This window comes from Corapipo altera, unplaced genomic scaffold, assembly GCF_003945725.1.
Source record: "Corapipo altera isolate COAL_440 unplaced genomic scaffold, ASM394572v1 75, whole genome shotgun sequence".
NCBI classification, from domain to species: domain Eukaryota; kingdom Metazoa; phylum Chordata; class Aves; order Passeriformes; family Pipridae; genus Corapipo; species Corapipo altera.
Window position 1 is genome coordinate 10,415,961 of NW_020884887.1, and position 18,842 is coordinate 10,434,802.

General features: G+C 45.4%; 1 protein-coding gene across 4 annotated transcripts in view; it reads left to right on the forward strand.

Moving 5' to 3' along the window:
• Nucleotides 1–15,550, forward strand: part of GLRA1 (glycine receptor alpha 1) — a 38,617-nt gene extending 23,067 nt beyond the window's left edge. Inside the window, exons 4-10 of one of the 4 annotated variants that reach the window (XM_027643117.1) lie at nucleotides 5,134–5,357; nucleotides 7,742–7,824; nucleotides 8,476–8,613; nucleotides 9,382–9,596; nucleotides 10,259–10,405; nucleotides 13,335–13,645; nucleotides 14,284–15,550. In XM_027643117.1, coding sequence (XP_027498918.1) covers nucleotides 5,134–5,357; nucleotides 7,742–7,824; nucleotides 8,476–8,613; nucleotides 9,382–9,596; nucleotides 10,259–10,405; nucleotides 13,335–13,645; nucleotides 14,284–14,614 — 1,449 coding nt within the window. In that variant the 3' untranslated portion in view covers nucleotides 14,615–15,550. Of the gene's footprint in view, nucleotides 1–5,133; nucleotides 5,358–7,741; nucleotides 7,825–8,475; nucleotides 8,614–9,381; nucleotides 9,597–10,258; nucleotides 10,406–13,334; nucleotides 13,981–14,283 lie in introns of those variants that run through there. The other 3 variants (XM_027643118.1, XM_027643119.1, XM_027643120.1) reach the window with 3 other exon arrangements.
• The last annotated feature ends 3,292 nt before the right edge of the window (nucleotides 15,551–18,842 follow it).

Genomic DNA, 18,842 nt, shown 5'->3' on the forward strand with positions numbered 1-18,842 from the left:
CAGTGAATGCAGATGGAGAAGGAGGAATATTTTTTTACATCATCACCTAGAGTGCAAGCTGGACTCAAGGTCCAGTCCCATGTTTTAAAAAGGACCAACCTGCAGCAAAGTAGAGAGTGAAAAAGAAAGAAAATCACTAAACAGTCAGCACAGGCTCCCCTAGACACAGCATATATATGCAAATTTATTTTTGCTGCTTTCATGCTATAGTTATCTCATCTGAAAAGAGCAAACTAAATGTGACCTTCCAGCTGCAACACAGCCACAACTGGGCTCCCAGAATCTCCTAAGGACAGGAGAAGCTGGAGGCTGCCACTGTCCAAGTTTTAAGTATGGGCCCAGAGGCAACTGAACATGAGATTTCCAACAAGAAAATAAACCATCCTGCAAAGCAGACCAAAAAATTCATTCCAGCCTCACAAGCCACAGTGCAGCAGATATGTCTGATGAAGTGTATGGGTCACACATTTAATACCAGCCCCACTCACCCCAAGATCAGTAAAAGATGTGAGTATCAATGCACAAAGCCTGTAGGAAAGATTAGGTTTTGAGCAAAGTTTTCTGCAGTCAGTCATTCTTAAACCCAACCATCAGTCCCACAGAGATGATAAGCATATAACAAGTCATGCAGCACAAAATGAAAAGGTTTTCACAACAACACACAGCCTGCTGCCATTTCACTGTTGGAGCTGCAGTGTTTCAGCTGTGTGTGTGGCTGGAGTTTGTCTTTGCATTGAATAAAGAAGGGAGGGGAGAAAAAAAAAAGTAGCCATGAAATGGAACCATGCAACTCAAATCCAAGGACACGAAAAACCCTCGAGCTGAAGAACAAGACCTCACAACTAAACACACTTGAAATTCAGGATGCTGGATACAACTCACTCACCAGCAGCTCCATCCTTGGCTCACAGAGATAAACTTTCCCCTCCTTTTGTAGGAAGACACAGAAAAACTTCCTGCTTCAGGTTCCAGCACAAAAAACCCCACACCTATTAAGCACCAGGGTACTGCTCCCACCCCTCACCAGGCACTGCCCTCTTCTGACTTCCTCCTCAGGGGTACCTCCCTTTGGCCTAGGTGTGGTGTGATTTCACACCAGGCTTCAGTTTGGCTACTTTGCTACAGCTCTGATAAAGTAAGGAGGTTATTAACCTTATTAGCCATGTTAACCCTTCCAAGGGCAGCTCCTGGTGTGCTCATTGTTTTTGTGGACAGCTATAGTGCTTCTTTTCCAAGGCAAGTACCCTTAAAGGTGTTTGCTCATTCCCTTTCGAGAGAATGAACTCCATGTTACTAAAGCCCCTTATACTCTGCCCAGGTGGGATCACAGAATCCCCTTCTGAGGGAGTTCAGTCTCCACCCTAATTATTCCATCAGCAAAATGTAAATTTATCAAAGGGAAGCCTCTCACCAAAACTGCTCAGTGCAGAGGCTGCTCTGACAGAACTCTTGAGTCAGGGGCTGAAACCCACTGAGTTCCCTGACAGCCTCCATCCCTTCCTCACAGCACTGCCTCCAGCCTGCCACTGCTTTCAGCAGCAGATGCCAAGGCTGTGGGATCTTGGGAAGGAAAGGTCTCAAAAGATCTTCTGTTTCCTTGTCTCCTTGCGAGGTCACTGAGCAGAATTTCATTTCAGCATTATCAAATTGAACTACTTTGATCACTTCAGTTATTTTTTTCTTTCTGCCTTGTGTCGTTTCCCCCTTGGGAGTAAAATGCCTTTTGTGCCAAATCGCAAAGCTCCTGAATGCCTTCACTGCACAGAGCTGCTGCTCCCCACTCCCAAGACAGCCAGAGGAGCAGGCTGCACAAGATAATCAATGCCTGGATGTGATTGGCACACAAATGAGGAACTCCAGTCATAAGAAGGATATGGAGAAAGAGATTTTTTTTTTTTTTTTTTTGGCTGAGTTTGCAGCCCCAGTCAAACCTCTTTTTCCTTTGCTTGAAAGTTCACATCATAAATTGGTCCATTGTGTCCATCATTTAGGAATAACTGTGGACATCTTGGTGATGCTAATTAAGATCTCATACAGCAGCATCCAGGAGAAATGCCGCATATCTCAAGGTAGCCAGCAAATGAGTGTTGTTTGGCTCATCACCCCTCAGCTTCACTGCAGTGCCCAGGACAAAGCTTTCAGCACACAGGGTTCTTCAGATGGTGCAGAGTTCTGTAACCCACAGACATACCCCAATTGCTCTCCATGCCTTCTGCTGGCTCCTCAGGCACTGTCATGTCCAGTTTGCAGCCACAGTGCTTGGTGTTACATCTATGTTCAAATAAGGCTGGACACAAGGAACCTAAAAGGCTGCTCAGAACCTTCCATACCCCAGTGTGATGCAGCTGCCTGACACAAGGGAAAAGGCATTTGTGAGAAAACAATATTCTCAGTGGCCAGGCCAGGATTGTGAACTTACTGAGTAGGAAGACCTTCATCAAATCACACACAGAGGTGAAATATTAATGCCATAAAATGGCAAAGCCAGAGAATTGCATTCAGCCCATGTATTATATTTCTTTGTCATTGCCTTTTTTTATATCATATATATGATACATATACATAAATGCTTGGTTATCTGTATTCCAAAACAAAAAATATCCACTGTAAACACTTGTCTCCAAAGGAGGAGCACAGAGTAGCACAACCCTGAGTTACTACACTGCTGCTCATCCCCTGGAGGGAGGTGGTGCAGGCTCTCACACCACACATTCACTACATGGCCCTGCACTGTTTCCATGTAGGACATGAGTATAGGACACCTTGACTCTGGAGATTAATTAGGAGGGACCTTCTCACAGCCATCTACTGTAAGAAGTTAATTTTCATTTGGCCCATGGCACTTAAGATACCTCCTCATGGTGACAAAGACTGTGGCTGTCATTCTGCCTGTGGTCTCTCATGCCTGCTGTGGTGGCAACATAAACCACACTACACCTCTTGTCTCACCCTTTCATTACCTTTTGGCAAGTTTTGAAGCTGATTCAGTGAATTTACTCCAGCAACAAAGCTTATCCACAGTGACACAGACTGTTGCAGGGAGATTGGCTCCATTCCCCCCCCCCGCCCTCCACCACTCCATCAGGCTGAGCACACTTCTGGGCAGCTACCGCTGAAGTTTCTTCCAAACATGAGTTTAATTTGTGTTGTACATGACATAAGTCCCAAACTGGAGCTGACCTGCTCACATCTACCTTATTTGTAGCTGAATAAGCAAAACAACCTTTTGCTTTCTACCTATTAGGTCAGTGACATTGATTTCCCCTGACTGCAATGGCTGCAGATCTTTACACATAGAAAAGGGAGAACTGAAAACATACACGTTGTTCTGGGAGCTGCTGTGTGCCATGAAAAATGGAAATTCAGGGTTACTCTCCCCTTCCAGGCTTGCGTCATTGGCTGGTCCTGCACTTAGACCCTGGCTCTCAGCTGTCCTCAGCTATTCACATTTTCTCAAGACACATTATCCAGGGTTGACAGAGATGAATAATTAAGTCAGAGGGATGCACTAGGACTTGTGAAGGTGACATTTGGGATATCAGCAGAAAGAAAGAGTGTTGCAAGTCTTTTTCATGTTCAGAGGTCTGCTCCTTTTAGTGTCAAGTGCTTGGTTCATTTGCTGTTGTCACAATTGTTAATGTCATTAGCAGCTTCTGTGCTCTGAGGACGCAGATGGCACTAAGTGGCCTGAAACAGATTCTAGACCATGTGCTTGGCTATGAACTGCCTCATCCAAAACACAAGGTATCCAACACAATCCTCTCCCAACCCTCCAGTGTGACTGGACACACAGGAGTCGTGTCCTCCTGGACAACAGGCTGTAGGTTCATAGTCAAGTGAGCAACATCAGAAAGACTCTGCTACACATGCACCCTTCAACTCCAGAGCTTTGTGTTCTCCAGATAGAAAGAACAGGCACGCTAGCAGAGCCAGGGAGATTCTCTCACCAAGTGCCTGAAGCAGGTAATAGATACCAGCAAGCATATCAGACACAATCCCCATTAATTGTCTCTTAATAAAAGTCTTCAAAGTACATTAGTACTAGAAAGGCACCCAAGAAACCCTTAATCATGAGAGCAACTATTCGTTTGGGCCAGGGCAGTGAAATGGGTTTATTACAGACTGTTCTTCAGACTCAGTCTGCCTCTATACTTAGAAAATGTCAATTAATTTATGGACATGGAGCTTTTATCCCTCTCCTGATAGCTGGCACATCCTCTCCCCATTTCAATTTGTTGGCTCACTTTCTCATGTGAAAGTCAGAAGAAAAGGAGCAGGCAGATCACCCAGGGAAGCTATTGGTCAGACAGGGAGAACAGAAACTGCCTTTAATTGTCCAGGAGAGGGTCTGAGCTCAGCCTCAGCAACCAGCCTTGGCCTAGGGAACTTAGGGGAGCTGTAAGACTCGTGGTTATGAAGCAGGTATAATTTTGCATAGTGATGAGGGACTAGTTACAATTAAAGAAGATGACCGTCCTATAAAATCTGCAGCATTTATGGCATTTTCAAATTAGAGAGGGGAACCCAGAACACTCACTGAGCATTAGGAGAGCAGACTTCAGGCACATCTTTCTCATGTTCACAGACTCTCACCAAAGGCAGCTGCTCCCGTCAGTTCATCTGAGTTACCCTCATGTTATTGGACACACAGGAATTTCCCTTCCATGGACTGCCTGTCTCACAGAGCCTTTTTCTTTCCCAAGTCTGGGGAAACCACAGATAGTCACAATATGGGAAGGTTCAGCACTGAAAGGAAGCTGGCTTCAGTTTCCCCCTCCCTCTTAATCCTCTGCAACATCATCCTGCTGACAGGGGCCATTGTGACCTCCACAAGTGCACATCTCCTCTCCAGCCCCAGGGTCCAGACGAGAGGTCCTGACACTTCACACACAGCTGACAATTGCTGTAACAGAGGGTTGCAAGGACAGGCAGCTGCTCATGCTATGAAATAGCCGTAAGCTACAAAGCTAAAAATTGATAACAGTTCCTTGAGAAATAAAACCAAAACTGCTTGGCATAGCTAGGCCTGGCTGTGGTTTGGTTTTGAGAACGATTTTAATAGATGCTCCCCAGTTCTCAGTGCTTTCAGCCTGCTCTGAGCACTGATTGTGTCTCTCTGTTCACGCCGTGCAGGATTACAGGGTGAACATCTTCCTGCGACAGCAGTGGAATGACCCACGGCTGGCGTACAACGAGTACCCCGACGACTCCCTGGACCTGGACCCCTCCATGCTGGACTCCATCTGGAAGCCTGACTTGTTCTTTGCTAATGAGAAAGGGGCCCACTTCCACGAGATTACCACAGACAACAAGCTGCTGAGGATCTCCCGAAATGGCAACGTCCTCTACAGCATCAGGTGAGGTGACGCCGTGGGAAGAGTCCCACAAAGGTAGGGGAGGACAGAGCTGAACTCCCACTGTTCAAGCCTAGAGCATGATGAAGGATAAAAGAAGTTTAGGGTTTTTTAAGGTGGGAGGTCACACAGTTAACAGTGCCATAGCAATGTGTTGGGAAGGGACCTCTGCCAAAGCATATTGAGACAGAGAGTTGGTCTGGGAAGGAATCTAGCTGATCTTTACATTTGCCAGTCCAAGAACTTAGGCTGCTCTCTAGATTCCACAGAGTCCATAACATCCCTAATGTAAAATTACTTGAGATATTTTATACTAGCACAAGCCTAAAACCAGCTGTACTCTGTGAAAACTAGTAGAAGCTCATAAAAACTCTGCTTTCAAAGCTGCAGCATTTCCAGACAAAAAAAAAAATAGGGAAAATGCTAAGTAGGGCTCAATGGCTTTGTCTCAACTCTTCGCAGTTATCCCTTTATCACTAGACCCAAGAACCCATCAGTGGAGCTGAACTAATTGCACTGAATTTCCTGCAGGAAATCCATCTGATCCCCCACCTTCACTTCCAACCCCATCCACTCTTTATTTGAAAACAGTGAAACTAAGATCAAACTTCATGAGCATAAACAGAGAAAGTTGAACTCTATATTGAAGACTTTTTCACCTCATGTGTAATGTAAATTTGCCTTTGGTTCACACACCCCGTCTCACACTGCAGCTCCCAGTGGCAGCCATGGGAAAAAAAAAGCACCATGGAGCTGTAAAATGGAAAATAAACACCTTAATGCTGCAATTTAGACAACCTCCATCAAACATCAAGGTGGTTCCAGCCCAAAGACCAGCTCCCTGATGGCCAAAACAATAAGAGAATTGCCACGTGTGTTGGTTGAATATGGAAACCTCACACTTCTTAATTTCTAAAACCAGGCAGGGAGTAAAACTGCCACCAGCAACCTGGCAGTGAGCATGGCACAGAGTCCTGTTCCACGTGGGTCTGTAGGAGTACAGAGAGGAAATATGGGTCAGCCCAGCCTTAGGGTTTGCTCTGCAAAACAGAGCAATGGCTCAGCAGGGGACATGGCTGAATTGATCACTGTTTCCAAGGTAAAAACTTGAAAACAGCTTCAGTTCTTGTTTAAAAAAACCCACACTTTGCTATCTCACTCATCTCCAAATGAAAATATAGGTTTCTTTATATGTAAATTTTTCTATGAAAATAAAAAAGAAAGAGCACAATGTAAATGCAAATTTTCCAAAAGGAGAAATAGTCTTTCCCTGTAAAAAAAAAAAAAGCTCTCTTAAGTGCTCTGCCATTCTCTAACTGGCTCTTGACTACTGGTATTTGCAATAATCAAACTCTAGGCAAGGCATTTACAAGAAGATGGACTTTGTCACATCTTCTGTCCAAACATGCCTCTAAACTCAAGTAGAGAATTTCTTCCACTATAAGGTTTTAAATTAAAGTATCTTTCCCTTTTGATAAGTTTCTTGTAGGTCTGATGATAGAAAAATTCAGTTTCTGTCCCCCGGGTAGTTCTGCTATTTCTACATCAAGGCAAAAAGCTGAAAATCCTAAACACTTCAGGGAACAGCATTTTCAACATTATCAAACCAAATAACACAAGTCTAACTATCTGAAACAAATCATTCAGTATCAGCTTGTTGAACCAAAGAAACATTTTAAGCATAGATCATGGTACAGGGCAGCACAGCAATATACCACAGAAAATGCAGCCTGCACCTAGTGGAAAATGAAGACAGAAGCAGAGGTCTCAAGGGGCTCAGCAGGAATTCAGGAAGACACAGAAGTTCATATTGACTTAGCACAGGGCATTTTCCCTGCAGAAAATCCCACTGAAGCCTCTCCCCCCACAGAAGCATATGATCTTGAACAAATTTCTTTTTGGTTGGGTCTTTTTTGTTTGGTTGGTTTTTTTTAGGACACAAATGTTCTATTCAGATATTTACAAACAGTCCCAGTCTCTACAAATGTATCTGGGGGCCCATATATTGGGCTTGGGCTTGCTGCTAATCCAGACTGTTGTGAACCTGAGGCAAGAACAGAAAAACGAAGCAGCAGAACTGTTTGGTGTGGGAACTCTTTGTTCTGCACAGTCTAAAACAACATTGCAATGAAACACCATCTGCAGCAGGCAACTCTGCTGGGAATCATATCACAGACCCAAATGTTCAGCATTTCTGTTGCTTTCCAACACCACATGTGAGAAGAGACAGGCAGGGAAGTGGCGAATGATCAGTCATTCCCCCCAGCACACCAGTGTGTCTTGGGCCAGGTCCCAGCCTGTTTGCAGCACTGGATGTCTGAGGAGGTTCACTCCTCAGCAGTACCACAAACTGTTTGGCATTCCCTTGTGCTCTCTTCTCTCCTCAGGATCACACTGACTCTGGCCTGCCCCATGGACCTGAAGAACTTCCCCATGGACGTACAGACGTGCATCATGCAGTTAGAAAGCTGTGAGTCCTGTGCATATCCCCATTTTGGAAAGGAGACCACCTGTTTTCCCTCTCCCTCTCCCCTGCCATCTCCTTTCCCAGGTGCAACCCATTCCCAGCCCAGCCTTCACTGGAGTCTTGTTCAAGAACCTCTTGCTCAGGATTTTCCATTCATTCAGCATATGTGACATTTTCTAGAGAAGCCAAAACTTAAAAGATCCCATGCAAGGAGCCCTGGCTTGCTTGTATTTACACTGGCCTTTAACTTTGGAGGAGAGAGGTGAAAGTGCTTTCAGCTGCATTTTGTGTCTCTGGATGAACATCTGCCCCTTGTACATGTTGCTTATACCAAAGGAGGGAAAGACGAGGAGCTTCTTCTAGAGAAAGAGGTCAAGTTGGAAAAAGTAGAAAACAAATTCAACAAAGCCCAATTCAAGAAAAAATGTGATTTATTACACACAATTCATTGCAAACCATTGCAGCTCCACTGCAGCTCATCACCTTGGTTCTCATCACATGCACAAGCAGTTTTGCCTCAACCCAAATCCCGTTTATGACAGCATTGCCAAGGAAGGCCAGGGCACACCCCTGCCTCCAAACATAGATCTCTTCTGCAACACTGTCCCTTTATTTAATGTGTTTCACATGGTATTTGTCCCCTCCTCTCAACAGTTGGCTACACAATGAATGATCTCATATTTGAGTGGCAAGAAAAAGGAGCGGTGCAAGTTGCTGACGGGCTGACATTGCCTCAGTTTATCCTCAAAGAAGAAAAAGACTTGAGATACTGCACAAAGCACTACAACACAGGTCAGTGCTGTTTACCCTCATCTGCTGGGTTCAGTAGAGAGGAAGTCAGATTGTGCATTTGCCAGTCTCTTGCTGTGTGTGTCACTCAGCTGATACAGGCCTTGTCCTACACATCTAGGGACAACAGACATACAAATACACATAGGTATTTTGCCAGTAAATGTACACATATATAGTTAGTGAAAAGCTAATGGACACAAATGTGTGAAATCTTCTTGTCCCCAGTAACATCTCTGTCAGTTCAAGGGTGTTTGGTCTGGACTTTCTCTCCCAGAATCTTCTTTTGTTTTTGAAATTGAAGTGACAAAGGACATAGTGACAAGAGCTTTCCTTGCTATGTTGATATCCATAGAATCACAGAATGTTTGGAGTTGGAAGGGACCTTAAAGATCATCTGGTTCCAACTCCCCTGCAGAGACACCTTCCCTAGCCCAGGTTGCTCCAAGCCTCATCCAACCTGGCCTTGAACAATTCCAGCAATGGGGCAGCCACAGCTTCTCTGGGCAACCTGTGCCAGGGCCTCACCACCCTCACAGGGAAGAATTTCTTCCTAATATCTAATTTAAACCTTCTCTCTTTCAGTTTGAAGCCATTTTCCTTTGTCCTGTCACCACATGCCCTTGCAGAACTGGGCAACAGTTGTTCATTTCCTCCTCTAACAAGACTCTGGTTCTAGGCAATGCAAGGAAAATCCTCAGACATTGGCTGAAAACAGGAGGCTCACCGTGCCTTACCAGTAATCTTCCACGTATCTCCTGTCCTCCTCAGGCAAGTTCACCTGTATAGAAGCTCGTTTCCACCTGGAGAGGCAGATGGGCTATTACTTGATCCAGATGTACATCCCCAGTCTCCTTATTGTCATTCTGTCCTGGATCTCGTTCTGGATCAACATGGATGCTGCACCAGCTCGTGTTGGCCTGGGGATCACCACAGTGCTCACTATGACCACACAGAGCTCTGGTTCCCGAGCATCACTGCCCAAGGTAGGGAACAAACTTATCTTCACCAGGGGCAAAACATACACCTTCTGCGGATAGCATATATAAGTAAATGACCACGCAAATCGTCCTGCTCAACACAAGAGGCATTCTGCTGCCATTCCATTATTCCATTATAAGGGCAAACAGAAAAAATTCCAATTCCATCCTGAAAAGTTATAGATTCTCTATGACTAGCAGTGAAACTTCCCCTCAAGATTCAGCACTCACCACAGCTCCCAGTAGCCAGGAGCACTGTACCATACAAACCCCTGCAACAAGCCACATGGATATGCCCTGTACATTTTAGCTTTTTAGTCAGTTGACCATCATACTTTTATAATAGTACTGAATATCCCTTTATGAAGGGCCTCCAGTATGATCAGATTGGATTACTAATTTCCTTGCACATAAAAAAGCACAATCAAAACATGGATAAATTAAAAACTGTAGAATTATTGCTGCTTAAGAGACCAGGAGCAGTTTCAGTGAACTGATAGTACGTTCATGTTAAATGAACTAGATTCTGGTATCCAAGAGCAGATGTCAACCTTATCATGGCTTGGTCAACTCCTTTCAAAGACCTTAAGAGTAACATGCAAAACTGCAACAAAAAGGCATTTGGGTGAAGGAGCCATCCCATCTCAGTCTCTTTTTCTGACTCCCAGGTGTCCTACGTGAAGGCCATAGACATCTGGATGGCTGTGTGCTTGCTGTTTGTGTTCTCTGCACTTCTAGAATATGCTGCTGTCAACTTCGTGTCTCGGCAGCACAAAGAGCTGCTCAGGTTCAGAAGGAAGAGGAGGCATCATAAGGTAATACATAAAGCATGAAGGACACAGCTGAAATCTCATGAGCTCCCAGGGAAGTCCTCAGTATGTGATCAGGTGTTAGGGGGGCTCACACATCAAAACACCAGGGTTACCTCAGTGAATTGTGTCTGTTCTAACAGCCTGCTGACCCCAGGGGTCCAGCAGGCTGGTTTTTGTTAGCCAGCCAAGTGGTCTAAGCCAAAAGAGTTGTTCACAACAGAACAATTCACACAGCAACGTTCTGGTCTGAGCTCTCCTCTTCAGAAGCTGCAGCCAGGGCTGGGGGGAGGCAGGCAGGGAGGTGTGAGGTATGTCTATCAGAGAACAGCATCCCCCCAACAAGACAGCCTGCTTTAGCCTGGAGGTAAGTGACACCTCTTTTGTCTCTGCCATCTCTGTGTTCAAAAGCATCTGCTTCTCAGACTGACTGCAAATTCCTCTTGGAAGGAAATAGCTTTATTCTCAGCCTTAGCCTCGCTCCATGCTTACCTGCCATGGCTGATGCCAATCTGAGCGTGCATTGCAATGACATTCATCTCCTGCAGCCAGGGCTCTACTGGCTTTTAGGCTGAGGTGCCACAGCAAAGACTTCACCTCACAGAATACACTAGAAAGAAACACAAAGGTGGCTGTGATCAAAGGCCAAAAACTTAAAATTGTCCTTAATTAACTGCTAGAATCAGGAAGGCGTTAGCAAATTTTCAGCCTGAGAGGCTGTCCTCAGGTTATCATTAAAAAACAGTACATTTGCTAGGAAAGAAAAAACAAAGAAAATTTTGCTGATAAAAATATCAAGTAAGCCCCTAGGTGACCACCAAGGTCTGCCTTAAATATTCCTCATAGGTAACAAGGAATATTGTTTATACCTCGTAGGTAAATTTGTCCACCCTCTATTTTAAAGAGTCCTCATGATCCATCCCATCCAGAGACCTCCCCCCATTTCATTGCTTCACTGTCCCAGTCTTTAAAAGTCTTTCCCAAGGTCTAACCTGTCCTGTAGTAGTTCACAGTGTATGCTTGGAGAACTGCCACCATTCCAGGAGCAACTGAGGGCTGAGGAGCAGGAATCCCTGTATTGTTGTAGGTTTTCCTCTCTCTGCCTCAGTCGTCTGATATGTAAAACAGGACATAATTGTTCACTTGTGTCCAACAGTCAGTCCAGGGAGGAAAAATGTGGGACAAATGCAAGGGAAAAGAAGTAACAGATGAGACCATCAGCACCCATTAACTTTGTCTGACCAGAACAAGGCCCTGCCATCCCAAAATCAGTGGAGATAGTTTTGGTTCAGAAAGTGCAGCCCGTTGAATTGAGCCAAAGTTAAACCCACCCACATGGGTGCCTCATAGTGCTTTTATCTCTTCATCTGGATTCAGGCATCCTGTCCCTGGATCTGTGCTGTTTTATGCAGATCAGTCTGTTGATAAAACAATAAAGAGAAAAAAAGCCACTAGTACACAGACAAGTTAAAGAGATACTTGCCAGAACTGTTCCATTGAACACAAGGCTGCTAGTACACTCCCTGCCCAATCTCACAGCAATTTAATTGGAACAAAGTATAAACAAAAACATTTGCAAAATAGAAATGAACAAGGTTTGCAGGCTCATCAGAAAACTAAAATCTGACTGCTAATATGCAAATGGGTTAGTCCAGCTGCCAAAGAGCCTAATTGCTCTGTCCTGATGTCCTGATTTGTCTGGGTAGCTGTGCCTGGTTTAGGTGTGAGATGCCAGGCTAAAAACAAGTGAGATGCTGTAGTGGTCCATGCTGGTGGAGGCAGCTGGGGAGAGGACAAGCCCATGCCCATACTTATTAGGTCTGCATCAAAACCTACTGGCTATTCTTCACAGCTCAATGTGCCAGACACAGTGCCATGGTCTGGCATTAATACCAGTGAATCCAGAAAAATCTGTTTCTGGCTTTTGCCAGTTAGATGCAAGGTGTTAACTTATCCTCATCGTTAGGAGTCTTTCTTCCTCTCAAAAAAAACCCCAATGAAATAAATCAACCCATTGCCCGGTTTCACTTGGCCCTTTCCATTTTTGAGCCACCTCTTAACTTTTTCCCTCTGGATTAGACTAGAGAGATCAGATAGACAGCTCTCTCCAAACTCATTATGCTGTCTGTATTTACTGGGGTACATGGGGAGACATAGGTCCTGGCACATAGGGACTGTAATGGTTACATCCCTGTGTTCAATAAAATAGGGCTAAATCATTCTGAGACACCAGCAAGATTTTCACCAAAAAAACCCCAGCAATGACATTCGCCTTTAAATTGGAAAATAAATCAATTTTTTTCTCAGTAATCGGCATTATCAAAAGCAGCCACGTCTTAACATCAACCCACAGAAGGGCACTTCTGTTCCTCACCTAAAAGTTGGCTTGTGGGAAGGGCTGTGGGGCTGGAGGGGTCCCATGGGCAGGCAAGCAGAGGGCTGGTTGCACGCTGGCTGCAGAGTTCTTTTCCTGGTCAGGTCTTGGCTCCTGCACATCCATGTAACTCTGTAGGAAGTCTCACACTGTAGCTTCAACTACGTGAGTTACATGGAGCCCACTCCTTCTGGGCAAGCTGCAACTGCACAGGCAAAGCAAAGAAGGTGCTGATAGGAGGGGGGGGGAGGGAGAGGCAGAAGCAAAACAGGGGATGCAATTGGAAAAATTAAAGCAGTACCATAAACCCTTCAATATGTCAAAGAGCTCGATGGGGTGGAAGTCAGTCCTGTTCTCCATGGGGTGCCTGGATCCCCTGATTTGCATCTGTGCATCACACAGCTGGCACCCCTCTATAAGGCTGAACTCCCAAGAGCAGGGGGTTTGTCCAAGGGTGCTGAGGTCGGGGCATGGTGGGAGCATTTTTCCCGTGCAGAGCAGGAACCTGTCAGCGGAGAGCCTTATAGCGAGGGTGCACTGTCTATATCTCATTTTAAGTAGAGTCCCATGCTGAATCTGTTTCAGGAGGATGAAGCTGGTGAGGGCAGGTTCAACTTCACTGCCTACGGGATGGGACCAGCTTGCCTACAAGCCAAGGATGGCATCTCTGTCAAGGGGGCCAACAACAACAACACGGCCAACCCGGTGCCGCCGCCATCCCGCTCGCCCGAGGAGATGCGGAAGCTCTTCATCCAGCGAGCCAAGAAGATCGACAAGATCTCCCGCATCGGCTTCCCCATGGCATTCCTCATCTTCAACATTTTCTACTGGATCATCTACAAGATCGTCCGCAGAGAGGACGTGCACAACCAGTGAGGGGAGGGGAGCAGCTGGGAGGGAGCGAGCGATCCTTTATATATGTGCAATAGCAATGCAGCAATGCATGAATTTAAGAATGCGGCAATATCTACTAAAAAAAAAAACAAACGTGGGGAGGGGGGCTGGGAGGGACTTTTAATCATGTGAACTGAGGACAACTGGCACAGGGAGGAGAAAAGAAACTCTTGATCTTGGGAGTGCAGGGTGGGGGTTAGTTTTACAGCATAGGAAGGTTTGGATTGCTCCAGCAATCCAAGCAGTGTAATATAGTAATATATATTCATGCTTAATTATAATGCAAAAAGAAAACAATCAAAAAAAAAAAAAAGAAGATGAACAAAAAAAAATCCTTTTTTTTAGCCTATTAACAGCTTAGATTCTCAAGTCACTGGAATGATTCATAATTCCATGTGCAGAAACAACTGCAATTATGCTTTATCTGACTTTTGCTATCAAAAGGCCATACCAGTCAGGCACATGGGGAAAAAAAGCCCTAACAAAAGGGGAAAAACACCTCAAGAAAATAATTCTATGCTTCTCTAGGTTTTGCACTTTGAAAACTAGATAGATGGGGAAACTTAAGAAAGAGGCTGCGGGTTGTTGTTTATTTTATATATTTACTTTTTTTTAGTCATGGGTTTGCCGATCAAACACTTTGTGACTTTTGCATAGAGGAAAGCAAATACATTATCTCTCTCATCCCCATCAGAGAGCTTCCTAAGGAAACACAGGAAGGACATCAGGGCCTTCATCAGAAATCACAGGTACCTTATGTACTTTCAAACAACCTGGCAGAATTCGAGTCCCAGGAGGCAGAAATGCTATTCAGAATGCTAGAAATTATGAAGGGTTTTTTAAATAGGGTTTCTTTCATTTGTTTTGGTCGGTTTTGGTGGTTTTTTTTCCAAACCCCTTTCTACCATGTTTGTTTGCAATGGGGGGATGGAAGTGATTGTATTTAAAATATAGAGAAAACAGGCATCTTCTTGCCTTGTTGTGACAGGACCGGGCATGTGGCAATACTGTCAGTAAGGGGGGGGGAAGGTGTGTATAGAGAGAGCAGCTCTTATTTTCAGACATTTCATAGCAGTAATATTAATAGTGAAGCTGGGTCAATGGACCCAAAACTATATTTTTGTATCTATTTTGGTGCTGCATTTACCTTTAACGAGGATGGGAAGATGGAGCAGGCTGCTTTGCCCCTCGCTGCTACCTGGCAGAGGCTGGCACAGCTTGGTGGGGATGGGGAAAGGGTGGAGGGAGGTGGGAATGGGTGAGCAAAGGGGTTTCCCTTTGGCCAAGTGGTAGCACACGTTTGTGTTGGTGTTTGGGGTAGGGGAGAATGTGCCAAACACCTCTAGGGTGTGACTTGAAAGCCTGGCTTGGGGCCAGCGGGCAAGTTAAGGGTTTGGTGTCCCACTTGCCTCTCTGGGACCCTGGGTGTGAGCTGGCTGCAGCACCCAGGGCGACTCAGCTGTGTTTGTTTGCACTTTAGTAAGGCAGATAAAAGAGAGCACGAAGGAAGAGACAATCAGTCTGCACTGAAGCACTTGGGGTCTGGTCTGGGTTAGGCACTAAATGAAGGCAGAGACAAGTGGCACCCAAGGGAGGCTGGAGTCATGTTCAGCCACAGGTGTCCCAGCCAGCACAGCAAGAGGCAGGCATGGGAGAGGGCAGGGGAGCCAGGGACCTGTGAGCTGTCCTACACAGGGGTGGTGCCAAGTGGACAAAGCCCAGAGAAAGCCCCAGGGCTCTCTTGACTGGGTAGGGGGACACCCATCTTTGAGGCTGCCAATTCAGCACCTTTCACCAGCACTAAATACACTTTATTTAAAGGGAGAAAAAAAAATTTAAAAAAAGAAAGAAACAAAGAAACAAAGGATAAGAATAGCAAGGGGGGAAAGGGAGAGAAAAGATAAAAACCGTGGTGGTTACTGTGTGGACTAGGGCAAATGGCAGCATTTCCTAATATTTTGGCAAAAGCCAGCCAGCTTTCTGAGTCCCTTTGCGCTGCTGAGATAGGGAAAGGTCACACCACACGAGTGTGAATCAGCACACGAGCCCCTTCCCTCCACTGGAGCAGCAGGAAACCCGTGGGCTGAGGATTTCTGCTTCCCCTGGCAGACGGTGCTTTCCCAAGCAGAGAGATCTCAAGCTGTCAAGCAGAGGCGGTTTTTGATGCTAGGACAATGTCCCGAGCCTTGGCTGGAGCCCAAGTCTGCTGCTGGCTCTGGGTTTGCTTGCTGAATTATTGAACTCTCCCGGGTGCGCGCCGGCCGGCCGTGCCAGCTGCGGTTTGCGCGATCGCTTCAAACGGCGTGTCCTTGTCTGAGATGAAAGGCAAATCCAGGGAATTTCCTCTCCTGCCTTGCAGCAGGGCAGAGTCTTGGCAGCCCGTGCACCACGGCTCCTTCCTCACGCAGGTGAATGACTGCAAATTGCTGTCATTTGGGAAAAAAAGAAGGTCCTGCCTGGATGCCCAGACCTCGCCCTTTGGAGTCGGGCAATCTGGCCGTGGTTCACACACCTTCAGTCTCCCCTGGCTACCCGGGGTGGCTCCCAGGGCACAGCCAGCTGCAGTGCTGTGGGTTTCCTTCCTGACTGCAGCTGCCCTCAGGAGTTGCCTGTAGGTTAAGAAATCCCATGCACCATCCTCCCACCCAACCGAGTTTTGATCCTACATCCCGAGGGCAAGAGCAGAGCAAGGAGAAGGAAGACATTTCCACCTCACTTCACTCTGCTCCAGCTCAAGACTGAAGAATCCCACGTTCATCCTACACCTACTGTTGCAGATGCAGTTACACTCACAGTTGCTGCTTCACTAGAGCTCCAGTGCCACTTCTTGGCACGGAGTAAGGCCAGAGGCTGGCAGTTAGGTACTAAAAATCATCAGAAAGATACTTATGTTCCCTGCCCATACAGAAGCACTTCAGCTGCTAGTAGAGCCCAGGGAGTTTAGAGACTAAAATAAGAAGGCTTACCAGCCTGCCTTTGCTTCCAGTTCAGCTCTGCCAAACACTGGGCACATTTGATGCCCACCACAAGCAGCATTATTTTCTCTTCTTAAGCAGCCAGTTTCCATTTGAGCCATCTTCCAGCTCCAGAGCTGCCTGCACAGTGACAGCCAGCAGCACTCACATCCCAACAGGAAACACGCAGGGATCTTGGTAAAGCTGTGACTGTGCTGAGATAACTGTCCCAGGGATGTCCTGCCAGAGAGTTTCACCACACAGGCAAGACTTTAGACTGTCCTAGGAACCCCTGGCAAGTTTGTGCAGTTTTCAAAATCAAACATTTTTCTCCATTTGTACTAGGTTGTGTTTAGTCTCTGTATTGCAAAAGAACTCACTTTGATAACCTATGTCATCTTCAAAGTAGGCTGCTTGGATAGTGCCAGCAATTATATTTATTAGTTAGAATGCAGGGTAGCTTCCAGGAATATTGATGGAATTTAACTTCGCAATTATTATCTCTTCTTAAGAACAAGGCTCGGAAGAAAAACCTCTGAATAAAACAGAGGTTTGATCTGGCAGCAAAGAGACAAAATTGGGTCCTAATTCAGTTGGATTCTTTGGAAAAAGAGAACTTTATCCCAAATAATATTATTTCCAGATGTTGTTGGAGGTTTATCGCTTCATGAGCAGGAATTCTTTTTCCTTAGACATAAATATAAATTATTGAGAAAAAATAAAAAAAAAAAAGTTGGATAAACTTATTATTTTTTGATCAGGTAGAAGAGTTTTTCCCACTTCAATTCCTGATCAAAGTGGCTTTCCATCTGGGATCACGGTACCATGGAAATCAGAGAGGAGCTGAACAGGGTCCAGGGCAGAGGAGGGAGCACATGGGCTGCTGCAGATTGCAGGGCTTGGCCTTGACCCTGGCCAAGCACCAGCTGCCTGTGAACAGCTGCTCTGTGGCTCTGGTAGTGCCCTAATTCTCCTGTCCTAGAGGCCTTTGCTGGTCAGGGCTGGGGGACTTTGCTCCTAAAAACATCAAACAATTTCAAATGTTGAATATTCTCACAGCCTCTAAACAGGAACATTTTTTGTTTTGTTTTCCTCAGACTTTTCTGGAAGTTTTTTCTTATTCTTCTGCCCCTTCTAAGATCTTTAATTTTAAAGCAAATCAAAGACAATTCAAATTACACTGTTGGTTGCCCTTTATCTTCACTGTGATTTAAAGACCTTGGTTTCCTAATGCTGGTGGAAAAAAGGTTAGAAACATTTAGAGTGTATATTTTTAAAAAGAAAGGAACATATGAAAGGAGAAAAAGCTATTTTCAAAGGTGCCATATTTTTCACAGACTGTATAGAATCATATTTTTGTACTGTACTACCATTGCTTAATAAAACATAGTTCTTATCCCTGTGCCAAAGACAGACAATCTCTTTCAATACCCCTTTCTTTACTCCAAAACCTTGCTACTGGCAGCAGTGGGTAACACAACACGGATCTCTGCTACCAAAAGCCCCAATCCTACCAGTGCAGCTGCAGGTCTGGGTCATTGCCCCCCACATGGACATTGTGCATCTCCTGTCTGGGTGACTGCAGGCAGCACGTTCTGCCCTCCTGCAGCATCCCACAGCGCTCAGCAAGGGAAGTATCTAATCCATTCCCTGCTTGGAAGCACTCACACACTCCTATCTTCTTCTCAAAAGGAGATGGATGGAAGGGGCATCTTGTGCTGCTCCTACTTCAATAGATTTCCATCATTTGTATGGAGACAGTACATTAGTAGCTAAATAGAAAATTGAGATACAGGATTGTTCTTCAGGGTGCTAGGATGGGCACCAAAGCAGAAACTCATTAATTTTAACATCTTAAATTATTTCAGGTTCTTTAAGTCTTCCCATTCCCTTCTCTCTTTCTCCTTAACAATTATTTCTTAAGGGCAGTTACACATCTCTTGCTCAAATGAACCTACACAAGTCTCTCACTTCATTCAAGTCTATTGTACTTTTCTGCATTCATCTCCTCTCATTTACCACCTGAATGTTCACTCCTATGGGGCTCAGTTCCTCAGCGCTGCAACCTTTGAAGGGCCTGGCACAGATCAGTGTCTTGGGAAATGCAGAGTAAAATACAGGACTAAAACCATTCCCCCTAAGCAGGCAGTGTAACAGCTACCAGGGAAGTGTTTTCACAGCCAAGCATGAGGAGGACTCCAGGGGAATGTGAGGGCGGCCA